This window comes from Heterocephalus glaber, unplaced genomic scaffold, assembly GCF_053883595.1.
Source record: "Heterocephalus glaber isolate CG9 unplaced genomic scaffold, H.glaber_assembly_v1.0 deba00001442, whole genome shotgun sequence".
NCBI lineage: Eukaryota > Metazoa > Chordata > Mammalia > Rodentia > Bathyergidae > Heterocephalus > Heterocephalus glaber.
Genome location: NW_028258296.1, coordinates 28,639,167 through 28,666,447, shown reverse-complemented (window position 1 = coordinate 28,666,447; position 27,281 = coordinate 28,639,167). Strand labels below are relative to the sequence as shown.

At 38.0% G+C, this 27,281-nt stretch overlaps 2 protein-coding genes across 14 annotated transcripts in view; one reads left to right on the top strand and one right to left on the bottom strand.

Annotated features, from left to right (window-relative positions):
- Bcar3 (BCAR3 adaptor protein, NSP family member) overlaps positions 1–13,532 on the top strand; it is a 133,223-nt gene extending 119,691 nt beyond the window's left edge. For all 5 annotated transcript variants that reach the window (XM_004841238.4, XM_004841239.4, XM_087213144.1 and 2 more), the window contains 4 exons: positions 2,707–2,878; positions 6,470–6,581; positions 6,855–7,064; positions 12,007–13,532. In XM_004841238.4, the coding sequence (XP_004841295.2) occupies positions 2,707–2,878; positions 6,470–6,581; positions 6,855–7,064; positions 12,007–12,185 (673 nt within the window). In that variant the 3' untranslated portion in view covers positions 12,186–13,532. The remainder of the gene's footprint in view (positions 1–2,706; positions 2,879–6,469; positions 6,582–6,854; positions 7,065–12,006) is intronic.
- The window catches only part of Fnbp1l (formin binding protein 1 like), a 138,817-nt gene continuing 122,781 nt past the window's right edge, over positions 11,246–27,281 (bottom strand). For 3 of the 9 annotated variants that reach the window (XM_087213147.1, XM_087213151.1, XM_087213152.1), the window contains 2 exons: positions 26,722–26,880; positions 21,883–25,543 (listed from right to left, as the gene is read on the bottom strand). In XM_087213147.1, coding sequence (XP_087069273.1) covers positions 25,536–25,543; positions 26,722–26,880 — 167 coding nt within the window. In that variant the 3' untranslated portion in view covers positions 21,883–25,535. Of the gene's footprint in view, positions 11,322–21,882; positions 26,881–27,281 lie in introns of those variants that run through there. The other 6 variants (XM_087213145.1, XM_087213150.1, XM_087213148.1 and 3 more) reach the window with 5 other exon arrangements.

The window sequence follows — 27,281 nt, the reverse complement described above, 5'->3', positions numbered from 1 at the left end:
GACTAAGGAATGAAAATGTTTCTTACTTACTACTTTAAATATAAATAGCTACATGTGGCTAGCAGATGTCAGCCGCCTAGGAAGTGAACAGTCCTTTTCAGATAACCTTCTGGGGATTGAAACAGCTGCTTTCAAGGTTACCTGGCTAGAAATCTAGCAAGACAACTCCAGCACCATGTTGGGTTGGCCTTGCAGCCCCAGATGCATCCCACAGAAAACAGCCAGAATGTTGAGTTGAAGACACATGGAGGAAGGAGTTAAGAAGCATCCCATGCAGACTTTATTCAGGCACATCCATAGTTTAAGGATTTGAGGAAGTACAGATCCCACTTCTGAACTGCCCTCTTTTCCTGATTCTGCCTTCCTCTCTCATGCCCAGGGGCTTGGCTACTCAGTTCCACTGACTTCCTATCTGTTGTCAGGGCCAAGTGGTCACTGTTGTACTTCCCCATTTTCCCGTGATACTTTCCAGCTTGAAAGCTACCCAGACTCCAGGCCTCAAAATCTGAGCCTTATTTTATCAGAATCATTAGGAGCACTGGGGCATGAGTTCTGGGCCCAGGCTTTGGCAAGCAGGTTTGGGACTTCTCTTTTGGCTGTTCTGACTTTCACTCTTTGTCAACATCCATTTGTTTTTTCTCCAGTTTGCTGCTTGCTTGAGGCCTCACTCCTTAGCCTTTCTTGTACAAGCTGACTTGTGGGACCTGTAATGGAGCCAGGAAGTGGTTTAATTAATTAGTGTTTTAGTTAAATAAAGGCGAAGGTCATGGGCTTCTGAACAGCCCAATGACATTACTTTTTTGCCTTTGAGGATCAGATGTAAAACTACCCATGATTTCTCATTTACTGCCTCACTTATTCTGGGGACACTGAGCTGGAGATGGCCTTTGTGTAACATTTGAGTGCCTCCTACTGCTGACCTATTGGGATGAATGCTAGACTCGCCATCCTGACTCATTCACTCCAGTGACAGACCCTGGAGGTCCTGCGCAAATGTTGGGTGAATTAATGGATATAATTACTCAGCTAACCACTGATACAGCACCAGGTCTTAAAGAAGGAGAGCATGTCTTTTATCAAGTCCCATTAAAACATAGAGATAAGGGCTGCAGATGTAGCTCAGGGGCTCCGCATCTGTCTTACAAGCTTGATCCCCAGTAACAAAACAAAACAAAAAGCACAGGGATGAAAATCAAAACATTGATAAAAGAATCAGTTGGCATTGGAAATTGGTTTACTGTTATTAAAGACATCTAAAATGTGTTAAATACTTTGTAAAAGGACACAAAACTCTTCAACAGATCTATGTTTGGATTCATTGAGAAAAACATGAAATCAGAAAAAAGAGATACATTGAGAAAAAGCAAAGAGACAAACAGGCAAAAGGAGCGAAGAACAAAGGGACAGACACACTAATAGAGATGACTGTGAGAACAAAAACTGTTGTTAGGTGCCTGTTATTTTTTATGACTGCACACAATCTTTTCTCATACTTCCTCCCATTTTACAGATGAAGAAACTGAGTAGGGCAGTTTAGGTACCAGCTTCAGGTTGCACCACAAGTCAGCATCATGCACATTTATGTGCAGACACACTCAGAGATGGCAGAACTCATTACTTATTGGAAAAACACTGGAGAAATTAGTAATGCTGGGGACTAGCTAAATCATTGCTGCCCTTTAAGGAGAGTGAGAGGTAGACCAGCACACCTGGGCACAAAGTAGGGCATGGAGTGACATCCTAGGTGGTGAAACTGCAGACAGTGTGGTCCCAAAGCTTCACAGGCACATTTTGTTTTAGTAGCCACAGCTATGAATTGGAGTTTCACCTTCCAGCGTTTATACTACAGCCTGGAAAAAATTCAAACCGAGGCAGTTCTGGCCAAATGTAATAAACTCCTGGGTCCAGATTTACAGAGGAAGGAAAGGGGTCAGTCTGTGTTTCCTGCCACTGACTGGCCCTGCTCGTATTGGTCCTGTTGTTATGTAGAGAAAAGATCACCCTGCTTCCTGCTCTGAATCTGTGAGTTTGACCCAAGTAGGTCAGGGTGGGAGGATTGCTAAGGGAAATAAGATTTTATTTTATTAGGCTCTGACCTTTTAGGCAAATAAATTCCTTCTCATGAGCTATTCAGTCTTTGCCCCCATCTCCATTCACTTTGTGGCCTCTTGACTGGGATTACAGGACACATTCTTAGCTCCTCTCCTCCCTGATACCTCCCCTCCTTTTCCTGATACCTGTGTAATCTTCTAGGATTAAGTACTGTACATATTTTCACTTTTTTGTCCTTTCTGTTCCCTAGTCTGGGGGGCTTACTGGAGGTGGCCCCAGGTTTCGCCAAGGATGTATTGTGTATGTGTGTGTGTGTTGGGGGAACCTGTTTCCTTGGAGCTCCCATTGGAGCCAAATACTCTTGAGCACCTTTGACCCAGGAGATCTTCTTCATGCCCCCAAGTCCAGAGTTAATCTTGGCCTGGTCCAGCCACCTTGCTTTTTGACTGTATTGCAGCTTCTGTGTCCTGGTCAGGGTCCTGGCCCAGTCCTCCTGCTTGGGGATGGTCTCTGTTGAGATTGGCCCTCCAAAATGTCTGACCTGCCAGCATATTTCACAGCAATAGCAGTAAATGTTGCAAAAACAGTCCTGGCCGATTTGGTGTCTTCTAGTCCCATTAACCTGAACCTGACCACTGATCTCCTTCCTTTCAGACACCACACAATGGCCATCGGCACTGCAGTGGACATTCTGGGCTGCACAAGCACTTTGGAGGACCGAGCAGCCACCCTCAATAGGATCATCCAGGTAGCAGTGGAACTGAAAGATTCCATGGGGGACCTGTATTCTTTCTCAGCCATCATGAAAGCCCTGGAAATGCCACAGGTATATTTCTATTTGCTTTGTGAGGCCCCTCTAAGAAGTCTGTACAACCATGCTTGGCAAATCAGACAATTCTGTCAACATCTAAAGCCAAATCAAATCTTACTGAAAGCTACTTTGATTAGGGAGCAACCAAGAGCAGTGTCCTAAATATTTCACCTCTATTTATAAAAACAGTGGATAATTACTAATAGTTCACACACTTTGCCAAGATAACTCCCTCCATTATTGTGCATCAAAACAATCCCTTTTTCCTAGAGAACTAGCTAGCATGAGACAGTTGGCTAACGTATGTTGTGTATCAGTACCTGCTTTCATCTGGGTCACCAAGTGTGTGGCCTGTTTGGGGTAAACACAGGGTAGTCAAGCCTCTGGGGGAGCTTCTATCAGAGAATCCCAAGAGTGGTTTTTCTCAAAGTACTGTCAGCAAGACACCTAAAACAGACTCTTCTGTTAAAAACTGAGATTCTTGGGCCAGGGATTTAGCTCAGTGGTTCTGTCACCTGCCTCGCAAGCACAAGGACCCAAGTTCAATCCCCAGTACCAAAAAAAAAACCAAACTGAGATTCTTGGCTCACCTGCCATTATAACTCTCTAATTAGAATTCCTACAATCAGGCATTTGAATTCATTTGCATTGGCAGGATTATTTTTTGGATGAGTTGTCAAACATGAAAACCTGTATGTGAAATCAAACAGGCCTTTTAGAGGAAAGTCATCTGCTGTCTTTATGGCTCAGAATTGGCTTTCCTGTTTCTATTCTTCCAAGTCCTAGGTGCTTGGAGGAGGACCTTGTGTATGAGATTACAGATCTACAAGCCTAACCTGCAAGTGGTAATACAAAGCTGCTGGTCATTTAGCTTAGTTATTTCATAGCCACAGATTATGTCTGAAATCATGCCAGGTGCTTACTGAAAATCCATTGTTGCAACTGAGGGATGTAGCTACAATCACATTCTTCAAGTCAGAGCATGATAGGAGTGTAATTTCCTTAATTAAAGCAAAGTCCCCTTAAAAATAAGAAGCTGAACTTCATCAGAGGTTTGAGGGGTGTAGGGGGAAGGAGTCATTTCAAATTATAATATTTCATGAGTTTTCACATTCTTCAGATGCTCTGAAATTTTGTAGGGTAAATACTTGAAATAAGCAATCCATAAATTACCATATTTCCATGATATTCTGATTTTTAGTGTAAAAATATCTTAGTGTAATTTTTCACTCAGGCATTTTAAATTTGCATCATATTCATTTTCCCTTATCCAAAACTGCCTACAATTTTGATGGTAAAGCTGTCCAGCCAGAGCTTCCACTGAGCATGGTAAAAGGGTTGTTTCATGGAATCGTATGGTTGCTGTACATGATCAAACTCGGCAGTTAAGGACTTATCCCAAACCACTCCAAACTTAGTGGGTGTTCGTTCCCCTATAGCAGTGTCAGATTGTTTATTCCTGGAGCCCCTCAATAGTGAGGGGACACAGTTCTCCAGTGTTCAGGGCACTGCTGGGGTTGAAGTGGCATACAAGAGAAAACCGAACAGGAGAGTCACTTCATTCTCACAACATCCAAACCTGCCCTCCTGCCACATGCCGGAGAGAAGCTTCCCCCCAGACTTAGGACTCCTTCAAAAAGGTAGCACTAGGGCTGGGGATTTAGCTCAGTGGTGCTGCTGCCTGCCTCGAAAGCCCAAGGTCCTGAGTTTGATTCTCAGTTACCACCCCCTGCCCCCCAAAAGAGGCAGCACTTCAGGGAGGAGAAGAAGGGGCCCACAAGTGGCCAGAGGGAGACCAGCAATAAATCAGCTGCTGCAGATCCTTCTTTTCTTTCTCTTGGAGTTCAGGGGGCTGTTAGAGGCCAAGGAAATGAGTCTCAGCTCTGCCACTTTCCCAGCTGGGAAACTCTTGGCAAGTGCCTAATCTTTCCTATTGTTTTTTTTAAGTACATGTTTGCAGTACATCGTGAATACATTTATTGTGTGTGGTTGGTACATGTACATGACACATCTTGATTTCTTTTTATGTTCCTTTCCTCTCCATCTCTTATGTCCCTTCACATTTGCCAAAGATCTGTCCGTCTATTTTCTACTGTCTGTCATTTATTTTGTTCTTTGATTTATTTACTCTTTGGGTTCCTCATATAAGAGAAACCAGATTGTGTGTCTGATTTCACTAAACAGAATGGGAAAAAAAATTTTATCACGTATATCTCAGACAGAGGATTAATATCTACAATATACAAAGAACTCAAAAAAATAGGCCCAATCATAAAATGGGCAATTAAAATGTATAGACATTTCTCAGAAGAGAATGCACAAATGGCCAATAAATACATGAAAAAATAGCTATCATCAAGAAATCAAATAACAACAAATGCTGGTGAGACTGGGTAAAAAGGGAACCCTTCTATGTTGTGAGTGGGATTATAAACAAGTACAAGCACTATGGAAATCAGTATGGAAATACCTCAAAAAGCTAAAAACTAGAAATTCTGTTTGACCCAGCTACTATATTCCTCCTCTAAGAATCTTCCCAAAAGAGTTAAAGTCATCATATTACATGATATGATACATGCATACCCCATGTTTATAACCACACAATTCATAATAGCTAAATCTTGAGAGCAGTCTACATATCCATCAACAAATGAATGGATAAATGTGGTATTTATATACAATAGAATACCATTCTGCCATAAAGAAGGATAAACTTGAGTCATTTTCTGTTTTTTGATCTATAAGACCAAAATACCTGCCTCTAGGGGCAGTGTGAGAATACATGAAATTCTTTAGATACTTCATGTAGACTTGGCTCTCATTCCCTCAGTACCAGTGCCCGCCCACCCTTTTATGTAGAAAATTTAAAACACACTTAGGCTTCCTGGTTTTACGGTGTGAAAGGGGGGACCATTCATCTTTGGACAGCTGAGTCAGTGGCATATGCTGGTGTTGACTACATTGTTCCAAAAGAGATGACAAGGAGTGAGCTTTGGCATCACATGGTTGAGGCACTCTTCTCTGACATTATGTACAAGCAATATTAAAATGCTTGCGTCAACATTCCTATACTGTTACGTTAGTACAGCCTCTATACTGGATGCTCAGTAACACCTATCAACATTTAAAATATATGTACTCTTTGGCCCAGAAGTTCCACTTTTGGCAACTTATCCTCTAGATATTTTCACTCATGTACACATTTGTAAAATCTTTACAAGGTAACTTTGTAGTAGTAAAATATGTTTAAAGCCTTTATCTACAAGAGACTAAACTATGGCTTACCCTTAAAGAGCAACATTATACAGAAATTTAACACAAGAATGTTCCATATGTACTTATATGACATGATTTCTAAGCAAGAAACAGAAAAGTGTCTACAGTATAATATGTATTTATTTCTTTTTAAAAGAGTTTACGCACACATACAAGCAGTTGAAGAGAGTTGTCTTTAGGATGGGGCATTAGAACAATGCAGAATAGGATGAGGTGGGGGATTTTTCTGTTTTCTCAACTGCTTTTGACATTTTCACCATGTGTTCCTATAATATTCTAAAATTTAAGCAGAAAATAAAATTAAATTAAATGACAACACCTTTCTTTCAGATCCTAAGGTTAGAAAAGACATGGACTGCCCTGCGGCACCAGTATACCCAAACTGCCATCCTCTACGAGAAACAGCTGAAGCCTTTCAGCAAAATGCTGCATGAAGGCAGAGGTGAGCAGAAGAGGGTAAGGCCAGAGCCCACTGGCTGCCCATTAGTGTCTAAGCCCAGTAGGTCGTATTCTGTTCTGTTTGTCAAGGCACCTATCGGGGCACGTCAGGAGGCCCTGTGTTGTCTGCAGGACTGCTGCTGGCTCATCAAGGCTTTTACGAGGTGATTGCATCTCTTGTAGGTTTGCAGTTGCTATAAGACAACACCAGTCACCTCATTCTATAATTAGCTTTCAACAAAATATGACATGGAAAACTTTATTTCTTGTTCTTCAGAGTCCACATGTATCCCAAGTAATGTATCAGTCCCACTGCTGATGCCCCTTGTGACCTTAATGGAGCGCCAGGCTGTCACTTTTGAAGGAACTGACATGTGGGAAAAAAATGACCAAAGCTGTGAAATTTTGCTGAATCACTTGACAACAGCCCGTTGCATGGCAGAAGCTGCGGACAGCTACCGGATGAATGCTGAGAGGGTTCTGGCAGGTAAGAGTTGTTTTTTTGTAAGACGCTGTCTGCTTTGTGCAGTAAGTGGAGTGAAGGAACAAAGAGCATGGATGCCCTCAATTAGTAAAAAGACCAGGGAGGAAAGATTAAGGCACTGGAATTCCACTTCCCGTACGATTAATCATGGAATCAATTTCAAATGACTCAAGTGTCTAGTTTCTCCTTACTTTCTTGTGTTCGGTTGTGTCAGTGAATAAACAAAGACACAGGGTCAAGAGGTACTTATAGTACCTCTAATAAGTGGGACTGGAAAAGGTGGCAGGCTAACACAAGGTGTTTTATCTAGATGCTGTTTACCTGTGTTCCTCTTCTTCCCAACCACACTGGCAAGTGAGCTCCCCTGCTCCCAGCATCTGGCACATCTTAGAAAGTGCTGGACAAAGTGTTATGTAAAATGAACTTTCTTGTAAGTACTATGGTAACAGAAAATGGCTTCCTCAGTTGGCTCAATAAACATTTATCACTGACATGGTATATGCACAGAGACTCTTAAGCAGGCATTTCAGCAAATGGTGGTAAATGGAGACTGTACCATGGAAACACTTAGGAAAAGTAACTGATTTGGTCAGAGACACAAGCAGAGAGGCATCATGTGGAGATAAGTTCCGGAAAAAAAATTCCTCCACATCGGTTGTTTTAAAGTACAAAAGTAGTTCACCAGAAAACAGATGGGAAAGGATGGCAGTTTCAATCAGGGGGTAGAAACAGGGAGAGGGTATAGGTTTTCTTATAGGATTGTGGCACAGAAAGAATTTAAACAAGAGGATGCCACCTAGTCAGATTTATGTTTTAAAGTGTGTCACCCTGGCGACTGTGTGGAAGAATGCTGGGCAGGGGTGGGGTGAGGGGCTGGAGAGGTAAGGGTTTACAGGCAGAAAGCCTATTTAGGAAGCAAATGCTAAAACGAGGGCTTCCCAAGGTCATTAGGGATGACCATGTCCTCTTCTTTCTATATCAGTTTTTAAATTCTTCAAGGACCCACAGTTTGGTTGATAAGGTTAGAAACTACATGGGGCAAGACAGACCTGTTCATTTCATCCTAAAAGAAAGTTGTTGCCTCAGAACCACAATTTGGGACTGAGCAGTTTGTACTGTGTCAGCTGTAAGTTTAAGTACCATGTACCTGTTTTGTTTTGTTTTTCCCAAAAAGTCCTCAGATTTGGCAATGTGAAACTCAAACAACAAAAGCACACAATTCAACAGATACTGAGTGCTTACTTATACTAAGCCAGTAAATACATCACACTGAAAGTTGCATAAGCTAATACTGTATACTGTATTTGGGTGGCCTTGAGAAAAGTATGCTTAAAGCTCCTACACAAATCACTTTAAAGGTAGCTGATAGAATTTTTCATTTGATCCTGTCACAAATTTATAATAGCAAGTCCCCAGTGCTGGAACTGACTAGAAACCCAGTAAGAGATTTGTTCACCAGCATCCAGTGCAAGGTAAGGGGCTCAAAGAATGTTAACTGAATAAACTGAAATCATTGGCCTCTTGTTGATTATTTATAAATGATATTCTGGTATCCTCAAGAAAGAATATGTTCTTTCCACCACCAAGACCCTGTGTTCTAGATGGTATGAGTACATTTAATGACAGGATAAAACTACTCTAGCAATAATAAAGGATGAGAGTGATGTAACTCTGGCTATATAACTCAACCTCTCTTCTAATAGAATTGCCTGGGCAACTTTGGCCTTAAGTAGGCCAGAATGGAGTTAGGAAACAGACCTACACAAATGGGTGCCAGCTGATTTTTGACAAGTGTGTCAAGATAATTCACTGGACAGAGGATCTTTCAACAGGTGATGGTGGAACTGCTGGGCATCTATATGCAAAAAAAAAAAAATGCACCTCAACCCTTACCTTGTACCATATGCAATAGTTAATCTAAACCAGATCACAGGTCCAAAAATGAAAGGGCTAAAGTATAGCATAAAGCTCTGATAAGAAAACAAAATAAATTTATTGTACCCTGGAGTTAGGCGGAGATTTCTTAGGACACAAAAGCATGAACCACAACAGAAAACACTGATAAAAAACTTAAAATTTTGCTCTTAAAAACATGCCATTAACATAAGACAAGGATATCCATTGTCACCGCTCTTACTCAATATAGTCCTGGAAACATTAGACAGAGCAATTAGACAAGAGAAAGAAATAAAAGGAATAAGGATAAGAAAGGAAGAAGTTAAATTATTATTATTTGCAGATGACATGATGATCTACATAGAAGACCCCAAAAACTCCACCAAAAGACTTTTAGATTTAATAACCAAATTCAGTAGCGTAGCTAGATATAAAGCACTCAAAAATCAATAGCATTCCTGTACACAAATAACAAACTTGCTGTGAGAGAAATTAGGGAAACAACACCTTTCACAATAGCATCCCAAAAAATGAAGTACCTAGGAATCAATCTAACAAAGGAAGTAAAAGACTTTTACATTGAAAACTTCAGTACTCTGAAGAAGATCAAAGAAGATATTGGAAAATGGAAAGACCTCCCTTGTTCTTGGGTAGGAAGAACCAATATAGTGAAAATGGCCATACTTTCAAAATTGTTATACAGATTTAATACAATCCTGGTCAAAATACCTCACAGAATTAAAGAAAACAATTCTAAAATTCATTTGGAACCAGAAGAGACCTAGAATACCAAAGGCAAGGGAGGGCGCATCACAATTGCTGACTTGAAATTATACTACAGAACTACTGTGATAAAAACAGCATGGTACTGGCAAAAAAAAAAAAAAAAGACCCAAGGATCAGTGGAACAGATAGAAGATGCAGAAACAACTTGAAACAACTCTAAACACACTCAGACTCTGTATCTTCAACAGAGGAGCCAAAACGCTTCAATAGAAGAAAGCTTCTTTAAAAATGCAGCTGGCAACTGTTTTGTAGTGTAATGCTGAATAAAACAGTGGCATTTTCCACCGTGATTTTTCATAGTGTGATAAAAAAAGGTGTCTTCCTGGGCCAGGTTTTCAAAAGTTGTTTTGTACACCACCTTGGTGCAAAGGATCCTCTTTTGATTACAGTCATTGAAAGGACCTCTCAGGGCTGGGGATTTAGCTCAGTGGTTTCACCACCTGCTGCACAAACACAAGGACCCAAGTTCGATCCCTGGAACCAAAAAAACAAAAGAAAAGAAAGGGCCTCTCACCCACTGTGCTTCTATGCATTAAGAAAGTGAGAAGAGGAAACAAAATGCTCTGAGGACATTTTATGTAATAAATTCATTTTCTAAAAATGGAGCTGGAAAACCACATGCAGGAAGATTAAAACTAGACCTGTATCTCTCACCATGCATTAAGCTAAAATCGAAATGGATCAAAGATCTAAATATTAAAACAGAAACACTGAATCTGCTGGAAGATAGAATAGGTACAACTCTTAAAACCCCAATTGCTGGGCCGGGGATTTAGCTCAGTGGTTCCGCCGCCTGCCTTGCAAGCAGAAGGACCTGAGTTCGATCCCCGGTACCAAAAACAAAACAAAACAAAACAAAAAAACCCCAGTTGCAGAGGATATATCACAAAGAATCAACAACTGGGATTTCATCTTACTAAAAACACCATTAAGAAAGTAAAAAGGTAAGACACAGACTAGGAGAAAATATCTGCTAAATGTGTACCTAATAAAGGACATATCTAGATTACATAAAGACTTCTTACAACTCAATGAGAAAAGATTTAAATAGAAAAAAGATTTGAATGCACAGTACATAACAGTGACAAAATACATGAAAGGTTGTTTAATATAAATCAGAACTATCAATTTTACTACAATCTAGAAAAGCTACAATTAAAAGAATGGTAAGACTAAGTTAGCACATACAGAAACTGGAATCTTCATGTGTTGTAGGTGTGAATATAAAATGGTACAACTGTTTTGGAATAGAGTTTATGACAGCCCCCATACACACACACCCCTACTGGGAATTTGGGAATTGTACCTAAGACCTGCACACTGCATTACATCCCAAGAGCCCTTTTAAATTTTGAGACAGGATCTTGCTAGGCTGCCCAGACTCAAGTTTGTGATTCTCCTGCTTTAGCCTTCTAGAGTGCTAGAATTACAAATGTGCACCACCATGCCCAGCTTATGACAGTTTCAAAAGTAAATATACACTTACCATATGATCCTGTAATTCTGTTCCTTCAGAAATGAAAACATGTCCACACACAGATTGTTACACAAATGTAGACAACTGACAGTAGCCAGAAACTGGAAATAATCCAAATGTCCATAAGTTAGTGAAAGGGTACACAAAATCTGGTATGTCCATATGAATGACAACTACTACTAAAAGGAATTATTCATAATATGCAACATACAAAATAATTTCAGAAACATGTTAAGTGAAAGAAGCCTGACAAAAGTTCATATTGTATGATTCCATTTATATCAAATTTCTAGACAAAGCAAAACAGTAGCAACAGAAAGTAGGTGAGTGGTTGGCTGAGGCCTGGGGAAGAAACAATGATAGGTTGAAAAGAGGTACTAGACAACTTTCTAGATGATGTATTTTAAAATTATATATTTACTATCATTAATCAACTATTCAAATTTACCATCATAAAGTGCACAGCTAACACAGGTGTATCATATGGCATATAAATTACACAACAGTAAAGTTGTTACAAACAAACCAGGTGCCATGAATGCTCCATCTCAGCACTACAACCCATAGTGTTTCCTCCACAGAGATTTTATGTGAGTTTACTTGTTAATTCTTCTCTGAACCTGCTCAGGTTCTTGAGGGTAGATGAGCAGATCCTACATTTGGGAGTGGGGGCTAAAGTTCTGAGAGAAGTTCATTTTGATCCTATTATTAAAAACATGTTTTTAGTCATTTTTAACACTATGTTTTAGGCACAACTGAAGTTAAGTTTTCTTTTGTTTTGATAAGGTTTTCAACCAGATGAAGACATGAATGAAATCTTCAAGACTGAATTTCAAATGCGATTGCTATGGGGCAGCAAAGGTGCAAAAGTCAATCAGACAGAGAGATACCAGAAATTCAACCAGATTTTAACCGTCCTTTCACGTAAATTGGAACCTCCTTCTGTAAAGCAGGCAGAGCTATGAAAACTCCAGAGAACCTGCTGATGTTATTTCAAGCTTCTCCAGTTTTTCCTTTGGGAAAGCTTATCATTTGATAATCTAATGTGCAGATCTGACAGTGTACAAGCTTTTAATATTCACAGGATATTAAATGTGTAAAGTGAACAGAACACACTTATTTATAAATTGTTTAAAATTACTACTGATTTTTGCATGAGTGATAATTTATTATTAAGGTAACTATCATGAATGTTGATTGGCAAATTTAAGTGAAGCCTAGCTACACTGGCTGGTCACTTTCTATTATCATGGTATTTAACCATTTTAGTTTTAATTCCATGTCAGATATGTGTAAATAGTTTAAAACCATGAAACATTTCAGAAGGTATCAGTTGTATGATATTCTTTAAATATGAAAATGTAAATAGTCATGAATGAAAATATATCTTTTGTGAAACAGCTGTATCCAGTCTCTGTTATTAACTCACTCATCTGGTATAATTCTACCTCCCAGCCTCTGAAGGCACTTTCTTCCCTAGCCACTATAGCCTGATGGTAAACTGAAATTATTGAAAATATGAAAAATTTAAGTTGGTAGCTCATATATCTTCAGGAATTTATCCATTTCCTCTGAATTTTTCAAGTACAGGTTCTCAAAGTAGTTACTGATAATCTTGGATTTTAGCAGAATCCACTGTGATTTCACCTTTTTCATTTCTAACTGCATGGATTTGGGTCTTTTCTTTCCTTTTCTCAAGATTAGTTAAGGGCTCTTTTGTTTAATCTTTCCAAGAACCAACTCTTCAAGTCATTGATTCTTTGTAATGTTTTTTAACAGTCTCAATTTTATTAATTTTTATCCTGATCTTTATAATTTCCTTCTTTGTATTGCCTTTGGGTTTGGATTGTTCCTGTTCTTCTAGGACCTTGAGGTGCATCATTAGGTTATTTGAGCTTGATCTGTATTTCTGATGTGAGAATTCACTGCTATGAACTTCCCTCTAAGGACAGCTTTCATTCCATCCCGTAGGGATTACTGTTTGATTATAGAAACTAATTTTTTTTTGGTACCGGGGATCAAACTTTGGACCTTGTGCTTGCAAGGCAGGCATAGAAACTAATTTAATTTCATCTGTGACCCAATGAGAGTATTAATTTCCATGTGTTTGGATGGTTTATGTAGGTTTTGCCATTGATTTCTAATTTCATTGCACTATGATCTGATAATATGAATGGGATAATTGATTCTTTTGTTTGTACTTAAGCATGCCATACTGGCTGTTTGGAGAAAGTCCCATGTGCTGCTGAGAATGTGTATTCTGTTGTTGGATGGAACACTCTGTAGATATCTATTAAATCCATTTATTTAAAGGTTTGGTTCAACTCTGTTATTTCTTTGTTGATTTTTTTGTCCAGTTGATCTGTCCATTGTGACAGTGGAGTATTGTGGTTCCTCATGACAAATCTATTGGTGTGTATGATTTTTCTTTGCTATATAAAGTTGGGTGCACTGGTATTTGGTGGGTATAATTGTTAACTCTTCCTGTTGAATTGTTCCCTTAATATGTAGTTACCTTCTTTGCCTCTTCTGATCAATCTTAGCTTGAAATCCACTTTGTCTGAAATTAGTATAGCAACTCCTGCTTTTTTCTGGGTTTCCATTACATGGAATATTGTTTCTCATCCTTTGATTTTTAATCTGTGTTTTTGAATTAAATGTTTCTTGTATGCTATGTTTTCATTGGGTTTTCTTGATCCATTCTGCCAATCTGTCTTTTGACTGGGGAACTGAAACCATTCACATTGAGAGTTACCAAGAGGTACTTATTCCTGTCATTGCATTATTTTCCTGTTGCTGATTTTGTTTTCCTTCCTTTTGCCTAGCTGCACATCCTGCCAGGTGTATTCATTTTGACTTATTATCATTGTTGGCCTGTCTCTTTCTAGGATATTCTTGAGAATTTCTTGTAAACTTGGTATGGTGGTCATGAATTTCTTGAGGTGCTCTTTGTCATAGAAATACCTTATTTCTCCATTAATTTTAAAGGAAAGTTTTGCAGGATACATAAGTTAGGGTTGGAAATAGTTACCTTTTAGGGCTTAAAAAACTTCACTCCAAGCCCTCCTGGCCTTTAAGGTTTGTGTAGAGAGAAGTCTGCTCTGATTCTAATGGGTTTACCTTTGTATATGAATTGTTGCTTTTCTTTAAAAGCTTTTAAGATTTTGTACCTGTGATGGACTTCTAGAATTCTGAGTATAATGTGGCATGGAGAGGTCCTCTTTTAGTCATGGCCATTTGAGGTTCTATATACCTCACTTATCTGTATGTTTCTTTCCCTTTATTTGGGAAATTTTCTGCCATTATTTCTGTGAATGAGTTTTTTTATGCCATTTGTGTTGTCTTCTCACTTTTCAGTTGTTCCAATTATTCTTAGTCTTCTTTGCATCATCTAGCAATTGCTGGATCAATTCTTCGTTTTCCCTTGCTGTTTTTAAGGTGTCTTTGAGTAGTTGGTCTTTGAAGGCATCACTGTCCTTCTAGTTCTGAAATTTTATCCTCACATTGGTCCATCCTGCTGCCCATACTTTCAATGTGATTTTTAATCTCCTGATTTCAGATTGGAACCTTTTCATGGACTCTAATTCATTATTAAGCTGATCATTCATTATTAAGCTGATCATTCATGTTTTGTATCATTTTGTTTAACTTACCTAACTTACCATTATTGTCTTCTGAGTGCTCTTATCTTTTTGGTTATTAGTTCCATTATGTTAGTTATATCTTTTATAATCCCACTGAGTATCTCTTTGAGCTGTTTTCTAACCTCCTGTGCTATGCTTTCAAGTAATTCAGGTGTGTGGTTTATACTATGCTGCCCCCTTGATTGGCTTCAGAGGAGTTGGGGTTTAGGAGGCATTGTTGCCTTTTCTTCCCATGTTTCTATTGGTTTTGTTTTGTGTTGAGGTTTGTGGATGTTTATAGTCTAATGACTTTATTGTTAGTACAGAGATCTCTTCAGTTGCTTTTCAATGATGTACCTTGGGCATAGGTTAACTATAATCCTTTGCCACAGTTCCAAGATTTGACCACCTTGATTATTTTGGGAAAGGAGAACACAGTGTAGTTAGGCCAGCAACCAAGTTCTCTGGGGATGTATCCTTGTAATGTTAATGTCACAAAGGCAATCTGAGTGTTCCCTTACCCAGAAATAACAATTATGCGACCCTGTTAATATCAAGTGAAACAGCTACAGTAATATAGCCCAAGAAAAATTAGGTATCAACATAACATAAGAAGCAGTTATATACCACCCTTATTCCTAGAGAAGAAACCAATTACAATGGCAACATTAAGGCAAACCAAGTATCAACAGCTAAAATGTATTAAATGCAATAGCTATATCTGCTAATAGTAGAAAAGTCAACAGTAATTTTACAGTTAACCATCAAAAGATTTACAAAGCTTTACGGTTACACTATTAAAAGAGTTAGGGCTTGGGAATGGGGAAATGGAAAAGGAAAACTTTGAAACCTTAAACCGTATGATATGAGGAGAAAGAAGCAGTATAAAGGATCTTATTGGGGAGTAGAAGGATGTCCACAGAATTGGGTACAGGTAGGACAAAAAACTGGCAAGAAATAGAAGATAAGTTGTATTTTGGTTTGTGAACACTTCTGTTTGAGAACAATTTGGTTCACAAACAGAAGCATTTGGCAAAATTGTTTTTGTCTGTGAATACTGCATCAGCTGATGAACACAACCACAGCTATCTTTTTTGCATGAACACAAATGTGGCCATTTTCCCCAGAATCATGAAACTAATTAAATTCATGAACCAAGATACCACTGTAAAAGAAAAAAGAAAAATTATACAAAGAGTAAAAATGAGAGAATTAAGGGGATAAAATTTTAAAAGGAGAAGAGGAAAAAAATAAGAGAAATAAAATGAAAAGCAAGGCTGAAGGACAAAAGATTACCCAAGCCTCAGGAAACTAGTGAGGAAGATGGGAGGGAAGGAAAGAAGAAAAAAACAAGAGCAAGACAAAAAGACTAAATACAATGTTCATACACACAAAACAAAACAAAAACGATCCCAAAAAAAGCCAAACGGAAAAACCTTTAAAAATCAGGCAAAGAGAAAAAAATTTCAAGCATGTGGTTATCCTCTGGGGTCTAAAGTTTTATGGCAGTGTCCAATTCGAGGCATGACTCTGCTCTGGTAGACAAAGGAACCAGTCAGAGCCCAGATCCATGGTGGGTAATCACCAGCAAGCTGGCAGTAGAATTAGGGTGGGGTGCCAGTTCTGGGACTTTCAAACCCATGGAAATTCAAGTTGAACCTGGCCTCTGGTAGTAGGGGTGGGCCTCAGTCATTTAGCTTGCAACATTCTCAGTATTTCTTGCCGGCCTGACCATAGCTCCCTGACTATGGACATCTCCCATGGTTGTCCTTCACGCAGTCACTGTGCAAGTTTAACACTGGGAGCCCTGAGATGAAGCCAACCCTTGCCGGTTCTGAGTTCCAGGATCAGTTGTTCCTTCCACAGAACAGCATCCAACTAAGCAGTCTCTCTATGGGATGTGGCAGATGCTTGGACTGGAGTCATTCACCAGCTGTTGTAGCACACAGCATTCACTGTTTTGTTCCACTTCTCCCTGAAGGCCTCTGGAGTCACCTGCTTTCACTGTGTCTCTGTAGAAATCTAGAGAAATCTTCGTTTCTTATGAGCCAAGAGTCAGGGAGAAAAGTGCAGATTGTCCCTTCCTTTTTCTGCATATTTCTTAATTTCTATCTCTTTAATTTCTCTATGTTCCAATTTCTAGTCAGATCCTTCCTGGATTCCAGGAATACACCTCCCTCCTCCTTTTCTTCCTCAAATTGTTATTTTCCAGTGTCTGGATTCAGAATCTTGAAGAGGCTGATTTGTTGCTGCTTACCGCTCTGCTATTTTCCTGGAAGTCACCAACGGTGTAACTCTCAGTGTGAGTCCAAGGCTAGAGAACTCTGGGGGCCACTGGTGTCTGAAGTTCTGAAATCTGAAACTAGTAGAAATTTCCCAGCTCCAGAAGAGAGAAACAATTTGCCTTTCTTCTGCTCTTGTGTTCTGACTGGGCTCCCACCCAACAGGATTGTGCCCACTTATATTGAGGTTGGATTTTCGCCATCTAGTCCACCAATTCACCTGCCTTTCTCCTCTGGAACCACACTTACTCAGAAATAATGCTTTACCAGTTGTGAAGGTATATATTAATCCAGTCAAGTTGACACCTAAAATTAACTATCACATCAAGAAATATGAGTGTCTTCACATACAACTCCAAGAAAATAATTACAGTATTTTTCCGGTGAGGATCACAGCCACATCCTGTCCTCATACCTATCTGGAGTAAAACTAACAAAACTCAAAACCAAGAAACTGATTTACAGTGGTCCCAAGTTGGTGGTGCCTACAAGATACATATCTGTCCTGCCAGATATAAAAGTTTGCTATTAAGCTACAGCTAAATTTAAACTGTTAGAAATTTAATGCATGACAGAACTGCTGATCAGAGGGAAAACATATGATTTTTTAAAATAAAGAAGTCTTGAACAACTACAACTGATTAAACAAATGAAAGGGAGGAAAAAATGATTCCTTACTTCATAACACCACAATAAAATCTAGACAAATTAAGAACCTATATGCGAAAGGCACACCATAGCACTTTTAGAATATAAATTTTTTTTACATTGAATCAACTTAAGTAGTTCTTAGAAAAAGTGCTACTTATGAAAGACTGGCCAATATGCATTAAAATGAAGAAATTGTATTCATCAAAAACAGAGAAACTGAAAAAACTTATCACCAACACAAAACAATGAGTGGTAGGCGGCTTCCAAAATTGGCCCCCAGTGTTCCCTGCCTCATGGTGTTCACCCTCTTGTCCTTTCCCGGATTGTACAAGAGTAGGTCAGTGTGACCACAAGCAGGGCAGAAGTAATGTCTCATCTGAGATAAGGTTATAAAGACCGCAGCAGCTTTTGTCACAACTTTTCATTCTCTTGGATCACTCAACCATCAGAGTGATCTTGAAAGTGGATTCTACAGCCCATCAAGCCTTGAGAAGACTAAAACCTCAGGAGAAACTCTGAGCTAGCTATGTTACCCAGTAAGAAATAACTAAAACACTTAGCATCCTTAATTGAGAATTCCCATAAATAATATGGAAAGACAACCAACAAAGAAAAAATGGACAAAGATAAAAATAGGCTTCTAACAGAATGGGAAACACAGTAAGCATGCTCAGCAACAATCAGAAAAACACAACTATAATTGCTTTTGCATCCTTTGAACTGACAAAATTTGAAAAGTCTGACTCCTAAATGTTGGTCAGCATATAAAATATGAGAAACCCTTAAATAAACTTGGAGTCTAAAAATACTGCAGTAACTTGGGGGTTAAAAGTACCACTGTCTTTAAAATTGAAAAAATAACCTCTAGGTTAGTGATTCCACTTCTAGATACATACTTTAGAGAAACCATATATCAGTAAACATTTATATGGATATGCATAAGCAGCATTTTTAGCAAATTCAAGAAATAGCCCAAATGTCCACCAATGGGAAGATGTAGTTGTGCATATTCATATACTGGAATACTATACAGTAAAATGAGTCATGCATAAACACAGATTATCTTTATTTTCATTAACTTTATTGGTATATTTTAGGTATAAAAGTTACATTCCTCGTTGGGCTCTTGTACCTTTACATGGTGTATCTTAGTTATTTTTTTCCCCATTTCCCTGCCTTCCCTTCACCCCCTCCATCCTTCCCTATTTATAGACTGTTTCCATTTTACCCTTTACTCATATTTTTTCTTTTCCCTTCTTTCCTTTCCCCTACCATTCCGACCTCCCCTACTCCTTTAGACCTTTACTTCCTACTTCATATTATTATACCATTTGAACCTTATTTACACTTTTAGTTTTTCACACCAGAGAAACTATTTGGTATTTACACATGTGTCCTATTTATTTCACTTAAGAGTATGGCCTCAATGTGCATTCATTTAGCTATAAATGTCTCTAGCTTCTCATTCTTTATGGCTGAGTAGTACTCCATTTTATAAAAAAAAAAAACCCACATCTTTATCCAGTCTTCAATTGATGGCATTTGGGCTGTTTCCAAGTTTTAGCTATTACAAACTGTGCTGCTATAAACATGGGTGCGCATATATCGCTGTGGTATGATTCTTTTAATTCTTTTGGAAAGATAACCAGCCAAGGAATAGCTGGGTCAAATGGGACCTCTAATTCTAGTTTTTTGAGGTATCTCCATATTGATTTCCACAGTGGTTGCACCAGTCTGCACTCCCACCAACAATGGAGAAGGGTTCCTTTCTCCCCACAGCCCCGCTAACATTTGTTACTGGTTGATTTCTTGATAGCAGCCATTCTTTCAGGGGTGAGGTGGAATCTCAGTGTTGTTTTCATCTGCATCTCTCGAATGACCAGTGATGAACATTTTTTCATATATTTATTTGCTGCTTTTACTTCTTTGTCTGAGAAATGTCTGTTCATTTCAGATGTCCATTTTTGAATTGGATCTTTATATCTGCGGGGGTCTGATATTTTGAGTTCTTTATATATTCTAGATAGTAGACCTTTGTCTGAGGAACAGCTGGTGAAGTTTTTCCTACATTGTGGGTTGTCTCTTAGCTCTGTTGATTTCTCTTGTTGTGCAGAAGTTTTTTAATAAGATGAGATCCCAGTTGTTGATTCTTTATGCTAGTTCCCATGCTACTGAGGATTTGTTCATAAAATCTTTTCCTATGCCAACGTCTTTGAGAGTTCTACCTATCTTCCAGCAAGTTTAGGGTTTGTTTTAATATTTAGATCTTTAATTCACTTCAATTTTAGTTTAGTGCTTGGTGAAAGATAGGGGTCTAGTTTAATCTCTGGCAGGTTGAAATCCAGTTTTTCCAACACCATTTATTAAAGAGGCTATCTTTCCTCCAGTGAGGATGGTTGGCTCCTTTGTCAAAGATGAGGTAGCTGAGTATGTCTGGAGTTGTTTCTGTATCTTCTAATCTATTCTACTGGTCCTTGGGTCTGTTTGTCAGTACCATGCTGTTTTTATCACTGCAGCTTTGTAGTATAGTTTCAAGTTGGGGATTGATACCCTTGCCATGTCTCTGTTGCTTAGAATTGCTTTTGCTATTCTAGGTCTCTTCTGGTTCCAAATGAATTTTTGGATTGTTTTCTCTAGTTCTATGAAATATACTGTAGGGATTTCAATTGGGATTGCATTGAATCTGTAGAGTAGTTTTGGAAGTATGGCCATTTTCACTATGTTGATTTTTCCTACCCAGGAGCAAGGGATGACTTTCCATTTTCTTATATCCTCTTCGATCTCTTTTTTCAGTGTAGAGGTCTTCTGTCTCCTTTGTTAGATTGATACCTAGATATTTCATTTTTTTGGATACTATTGTGAAACGAATTGTTTCCTTAATTTCTCTCTCAGTGGGTCTGTTATTTGTGTACAAGAAGGCTACTGATTTTTGATAAACACAGGTAATCTTACAAACAGCAATGAGTAAAAATCAATTCAAGGAACAATGGAATATTCAAGGTATTTGACAAGTGAGCTATTAGTGTATGTACAGAATACAACAATATATAATCCAATATGAAAATAAGCAAAATAATTTTTTAAAAAAATAAACTATATAATAAAACTTTGAGACCAAAGTAGCCCAAATCTTTCATCAATTACTATTAATTTTCAAATCTGTTTAAACAAATGGTTAATATGCTATGGCTGTCACCAGGTAACTCATGCTGCTACAACTCCACACATGAAACTGCCAACTTTTCTAATGACCTATGTATCCCTCTGAATTCACAGTCATTAGTTTACTAATGTTCTGTCTGCACCTGAAGAGAGGGGGCATGCAGCTGATACCTGTCCCACCTCTTCCCTTCACCAGACAGCATAGTACCATCGAGGTGCTGGCACTAGGTAGAGAACAGTCCCTCTTCTCATACCACTTTCCACCACAGAGAATAAGCTGCCCCTCAAAACTTCTGAAAACCATCCAAGGGGCATTACTGCTCTGTTACAAGGGCCTATATTTCCATCACTTATACCTATTCCCATGCTCCTTTCCTGTCTCCCTGACCGCCTCCAAGGTATAGACATGGTCTTGGCTCCCTTTGAGCAGGATGAAGCATTTCTTTGGGAGATAAACAATGTAAGGATCTTTCAGCTTAGTTGTCCAGGTCCTTCTCATACCAAAGGGCTCATGAAACCACAGAAGGTCCTCCAACACATAAAATAAGTAATAGTAATCCTACAGTAAACCCTTTAGCTTTGTCTTCAGTGCTCACATGAGAAATGCCTTGATATCATGGAGAATCATGTGTGGTTTCTGAGATAAACCCTGTACCACATAGCCCACATAGCAAAGCTTGTATGATTAACTAGTGTTACTTTTCTGAGTTGCTATTTTTACCAATCAGTATAGAAGCATTTCCACATTTAACGTTCACTGTACCTCAGTGCACATTGGCTAAGTATCACTTATAACATCTTTACAAACATCATCCTTACGGAGCTCAACAACAAGGATAGTGTCAAGTTTAGGAAAAAAATATCTATGCAGTAAAACTATAAAGAAAAACAAAAGAAACTCAAAACTCAATGGTTACTCTTGGAAGAGAAGATAATTTTCCATGTTAAACTGGATGAGAGATTTATTATGGTTCATAACATACATATATATTTTCCACAAGAAACTCACCTCATGGTTGACAGTCTGAGTTTAACAAATCAGCTCATCACAAGGCCCCACCATTCTCTACACAAAGCTGTTACCATCTTATGAAAATGAGTGAGAAATTCTGTCAAATTGTAACTGTACTGAAATGAAGACAGTAAGTGTGTCTTAGATTTTCCATTTATATCTGAAGAAAGGAATGAGGGTAATTTGATAGAACTTATTCCTAGAACACAGGTCAGCTGCCCATTCACATTTCCTCCAAATGCTAACCATTATCTAGTACTTTTCATGGTTGTCATCAAATCTCCCAGAATTTCTCAAATTTTATTTTCACCCATTCCCCAATCTTGCATCTTTTATATGTTCTGTAGTTTTCCTAATTCTGACAGTGATAATCCTTTTCAACAAGCCTGAATTCCTTTGCCTTTTGTTAATTTTGTTACACGGTCTTTATCTTTCCCTAGCAAGTAGGATTTCACTTCCCTGATCTTAGTGTAGTTAATCCTTTTATGTGTAGTGTTCCATTTTTGGAATGGCATATAACAGAATTTTTCTCTTCAAATTCTTGTTCCTTGAATTTTTCTACGTAACATATATGAATTTCATGCAAAAATTCAACAAATTGCAACCTTTGGCCTAAATGGGTTAAAAGCTCTTTTCCTTGTCTAAACCCTCCAAACTTCTGTTCATCTGAAACTGTAATATTTGACACTTGTCCTACTTTCATTGTTTCCTGTGTCCTTAAGTTCTAAGTTTGGCACTGATCACTAAATTTTCATCTCAACAATTGCAACTTTTCATTTTTCAGGATCTACCATTAGTTTTATTCCCATTTTGGGTTTCTGAAAATTTGCAGTGTTAGTTTCGGATGTGCCTTTTTAAAAAGGTGAAATCTGAAATTAGACTTCCTAACACTTACTGATAATGTGTCACTAATTATGGCAAATGTTTCCTTTCCATGCTCTGAGATATCAGGAAGCAGGGGTGCTTCCCTAACTGAACAGGAATCAAGGAGAAGCACAGGAAACATTGGGAGCTAGATTGGGCTACGTGGTACAGGGACAGTTCTTATGGATATAGAGGATAAAACAGTGTAAAAAGACAGTCTGTGCAACATGGTTATTGTTGAACAAAGATAAATGCAAATTATTACATGCAATTTCAATTCATTCTACAGAAATATTAATTCTTTCCTTTATGAAAGCTTGAGAGATGCTAAAACTAGAATAAAATTTCTATAACTGCTTTCCAAAGAGGTTGCCCCACCTCAAGAACTTACCATCTACTTTGTATTACCTGAAATAGAATAAAATCATCTCAACTGTTTGGTTCACATAGCAATAAGAGATATACACCTTAACTGACCATGAAAAGATTGTTTTATTCCATGAAAATATTCTCAACAGAGAACACTATCTTTAACAAAGCCTTTACCATTAAGAAATCAACATGTGCACAAAGAGTAAAAATTACTGAAAAATTAAAAGATTTCTTTTGGACAATTCACATGTTCAAAATTTAAGAATGATTTAAGAATGTGCAAGTACAAATGTCTTTCATATTGTAATAACCTATATACAGGTTTCACTATTCCACATGAAGGAACTTGTCTCCTACGGAAGCAAATCCTGCTTTTAGAAAAACAAACAGTAGCTTGAAAAGAACAGTTAGTCCTTAAGAGAAAGCCTTAAACTTTGCCCTCTGTGGCTGCGAGCCAAAAAACATAAGCACTTCAGGCTTTGTACAGAAGACAAACATAACCAGATCACATTTCCTTCTCACTGCTAACCTTTAAAATAAAAATAGCACTAGACTTTAAAACTACTTCATGTAGTATGTCAGTACTGAATAATGTAATATTATATAAATAACCCTGTAATGAGATTCAATATCTAAACTTAATAGTTTACTAGCCTCAAAGGTAATACACGATAGGTCAGCTGTGTAACAGTGCTGTACTTGATCTTATGAAGGCATTAACTTTCACACAATTGTCATTTAGCTTTAGTATAACTTGTATGATTCAAATAACACTGGGAAAAATTAAAGCAGCCACACAGCTTCTAAAATATTGCTTAAAGTCCAATAATACACAGAACATTTCACGTTCTTTCTCCTCTCAAAACAGTAAAGAATCAAATTAAAGAACTTTTAGTGGTACAAATAGCCCCCCACCCAAGCCCATCCCCCTATTACAACACCACTAAGAAATTAGTTCAGATACAAGTCATGAACAAAATCACAAATGCAAGGCAAGGACAACATGAGCAATAAGAGCACTAATGACAATTATATTTACAAGTATAAACATACAGAAATTTCCACTTTACAAGTAAAAGTGCACATAGATCATTACAAAGTTTCACTAAATTTTATCTGGTTCAAACAAAAGCATCACTTGAAAAGAGACTATCATCCTAATAATCAAATGAGTTCATCGTAACTCTAAATTAAAAGACAAGAGGGGAGGTCCATAAAACCTCTCATAAAACACAGAGTAAAGTAAAATGGACAGGAACATGTCTTTAGTTTGATGCATAAATTTCAAGATGCACCGCTGTACATGGTAGAGCTCTAAAAGCCACCTACCAAGGCTACATCGGCAGCTGCAGCAGTGCTGCAGAGTTAAAGGAGGTCGCACTGAGCTGACACATAAAGCCCTTTGTGGGATACTGTAGTGGTAGTGTTGGTAATCAACAGATTTAGGCACTCTAGTTTAAGGCAGCATTTGAATGGAAGCAGCTGACTTCTGACAACAGTTCTTCGTCTTGAGGTGGTATCTTCTGTATTTATTATGCCAGGACTTCAGTGCTAACTATAGATTCTTCCAAGACTGAAATGCTGAAGATGTATCATGTTTCAAAGAGTTCTTTCAAGTGGGCAGTAGGCTAGAGCAGAGATGTTTTCTTTTTCTTATCTTAAAAATTTCAGGTTCACAGACTACGTCTTCATAATGCCAAAACTGGAATGTTTGCAGTGGGGAAGTTATAGCAACATACACAAAATACTAAGATGGAAATATTAGTGCTAGAGATGTTTGACAAAGTGATTTCCACTACAAATGTAAAACAAAACAAAGGCTTTGACAAGAACAAGGGATTATAAAGACATGCCTGAAAAAATCGAAGTCTGGTCACTGTAGACATGCAACAGGATGTTAAGCAAGCATGGAGGTGGCGCAGGCAGACACTGACAAACGGCAAAGATTCTAACAGACAATGGGTTGGTCTAAACACGAACTGAAACAGCTGGATAGAGATGGTCCTGTTGGGACGGCCAAGTATAAGACAAATTTTATGACAGCTCTGCATTCTTTCTGATTTGGACATCAGTAAAATAAAGGAAAAAGGGTCAGCCATTGTTGGCTATTTTCTTTCTTCCATGTGAATAATTGTGAACTAGGAATTTAAGGATTGCTATTACAATGATTTTTTAAAATAATGTATGGAAATGCTAATGAAGTTAGTAAAAAATAATCATGTCTGCATGCACTCATGCAACTTGCTTCTCTCACTCTCTCTTTGAGCCTGACAACTCTAATACCCTCCCCCCAAAAGCAGCTGCATGTAACCTCCTTCAACATCTTGCCCATTTCCTCAGAAACCCTCTTCAGGAACCTGTAGTCCAGGAGGAAAAAGAAAAGAACAATTACTGAAGACCTTTGGTAGGACCAAAAGGGGTATTCAGTTTAAAGTATCTGCCCCAATGTCTCTAAAATCTCCTTTTTACTCCCCCACATAACTCAGTGATCACACAACCAGTGCTGCACAATCACTGATTGTACAGTGTTTCCAATGAATGCTTGTTGAAATTAATGGGAAATATAATCTGTTCTAATAACTGGTGATCCAGCTAAAATCAGGCACAAAATGGTTGTATAGATATCTTCCTTCAACTCAGTCAAAACAATTGTTTCTCTTCTAAAAGTAAATTTGGCCAATGCTTTCCCTCCATTCAAGATTTTTCTCTATCTTCATTGATACAGAATCTATTTTCTTATGTGTAATTGTTAAATGATCACTAAAATGATAGTTCCAAAAGATACTTTCAAGATAAAAAATATGAACATGAGATTCATTTGGAAGGAAGTTTGTACATTACTGAAAATTACCAGTAAGCCTGAAAATTTTTTCAAGTCTCAAAAGGAAACTATTCTCATAAGAGCTGGATCAGGTGATTTTGTAGATCTCTTGATTAGCCTACTACTTAAATAGATTACACACTCCGGTGCTTATTTTCTTCCTTTAGGAAAACAAAGACTAAGGAGGAAAATGAAAATCATTACATTATTATCTTACCCAATTATCCAACTTTTTCTTCCTAGAAACTGAAGGTAAGAATTCAAACTCCTAGAACAAACCACTCTTTTGGGAGTCAGCTTTCTATAACATTTCAGAGCAGTTTTACTTATTTGAATTCATACAGTCACTGTTTCCTGACATAAAGCGGGTGAGGGAACATTCTACTTATGGATTCCTGCCCAATAAATCAAGTTCTTTTATAGGGCAGAAAAACACAAATCCTTCACACAGACTTAAGCAGGACATAAAGCAAAAGGCATCAATTAAGCTTCATAGCAACATTGCTCAAATGATAAGGTGTCACAGAAACAGTTACTTGTGGCAATATTCGCACCTCTAAGACCCAGCCTGTACTCAGCTCACACAGTGAACAATAACTTGTGATGCCCTTTCAGTTTTCTTATTTTTTTCTGACCTGTTGAATGTATTTCATTTTATGTGACTGTTCCTAGGGCACAAAACTGCCTGGTTAGTTTAGATATAAGTTACTGCACCTTTACTGTTTTTCTCTAGAGTTACATCTATGTATGATGTGGGAACGTAGCCTTCTTCACCATTCTGTCTCCGGGCTCTTGTCCATCCATCACCTTTGTCCTCTTCAATAATGTATAGAACTTCACCTTCTTTCATTGCCAGAGTACCTTCATTATGTCCTAGATGAGAGTTTTATAGCATAAGCATAATTTAAGCATAATGATTATTTTTAATAAGTTAGAAATATAACATAAAATAACATGAGACTCTACTAGATTCCAATGTACCTGCCAAGAAGCCACTGACTCTCTTTAGCAATAATATCTCTGTGATGCTTTGTACTTTATCCAGCACTCTCATATACATTCTTGTTTAAGCTACCGGAAGCCTGTGAGGCTGAATTAATATCACTCCACATAACAGATGAAGTGATTGTGCCACAATGATATTATATGTTTGATACAGGCTATTCTAAACTTCTATTTCACTTTCAATTCTTTTCCCAATTTGAGAAGTATTGTTATCTAAAAAATTTATAAGGTATAGATCAAGAAAATAGTAAAAAGACAGTGAAAAGGTG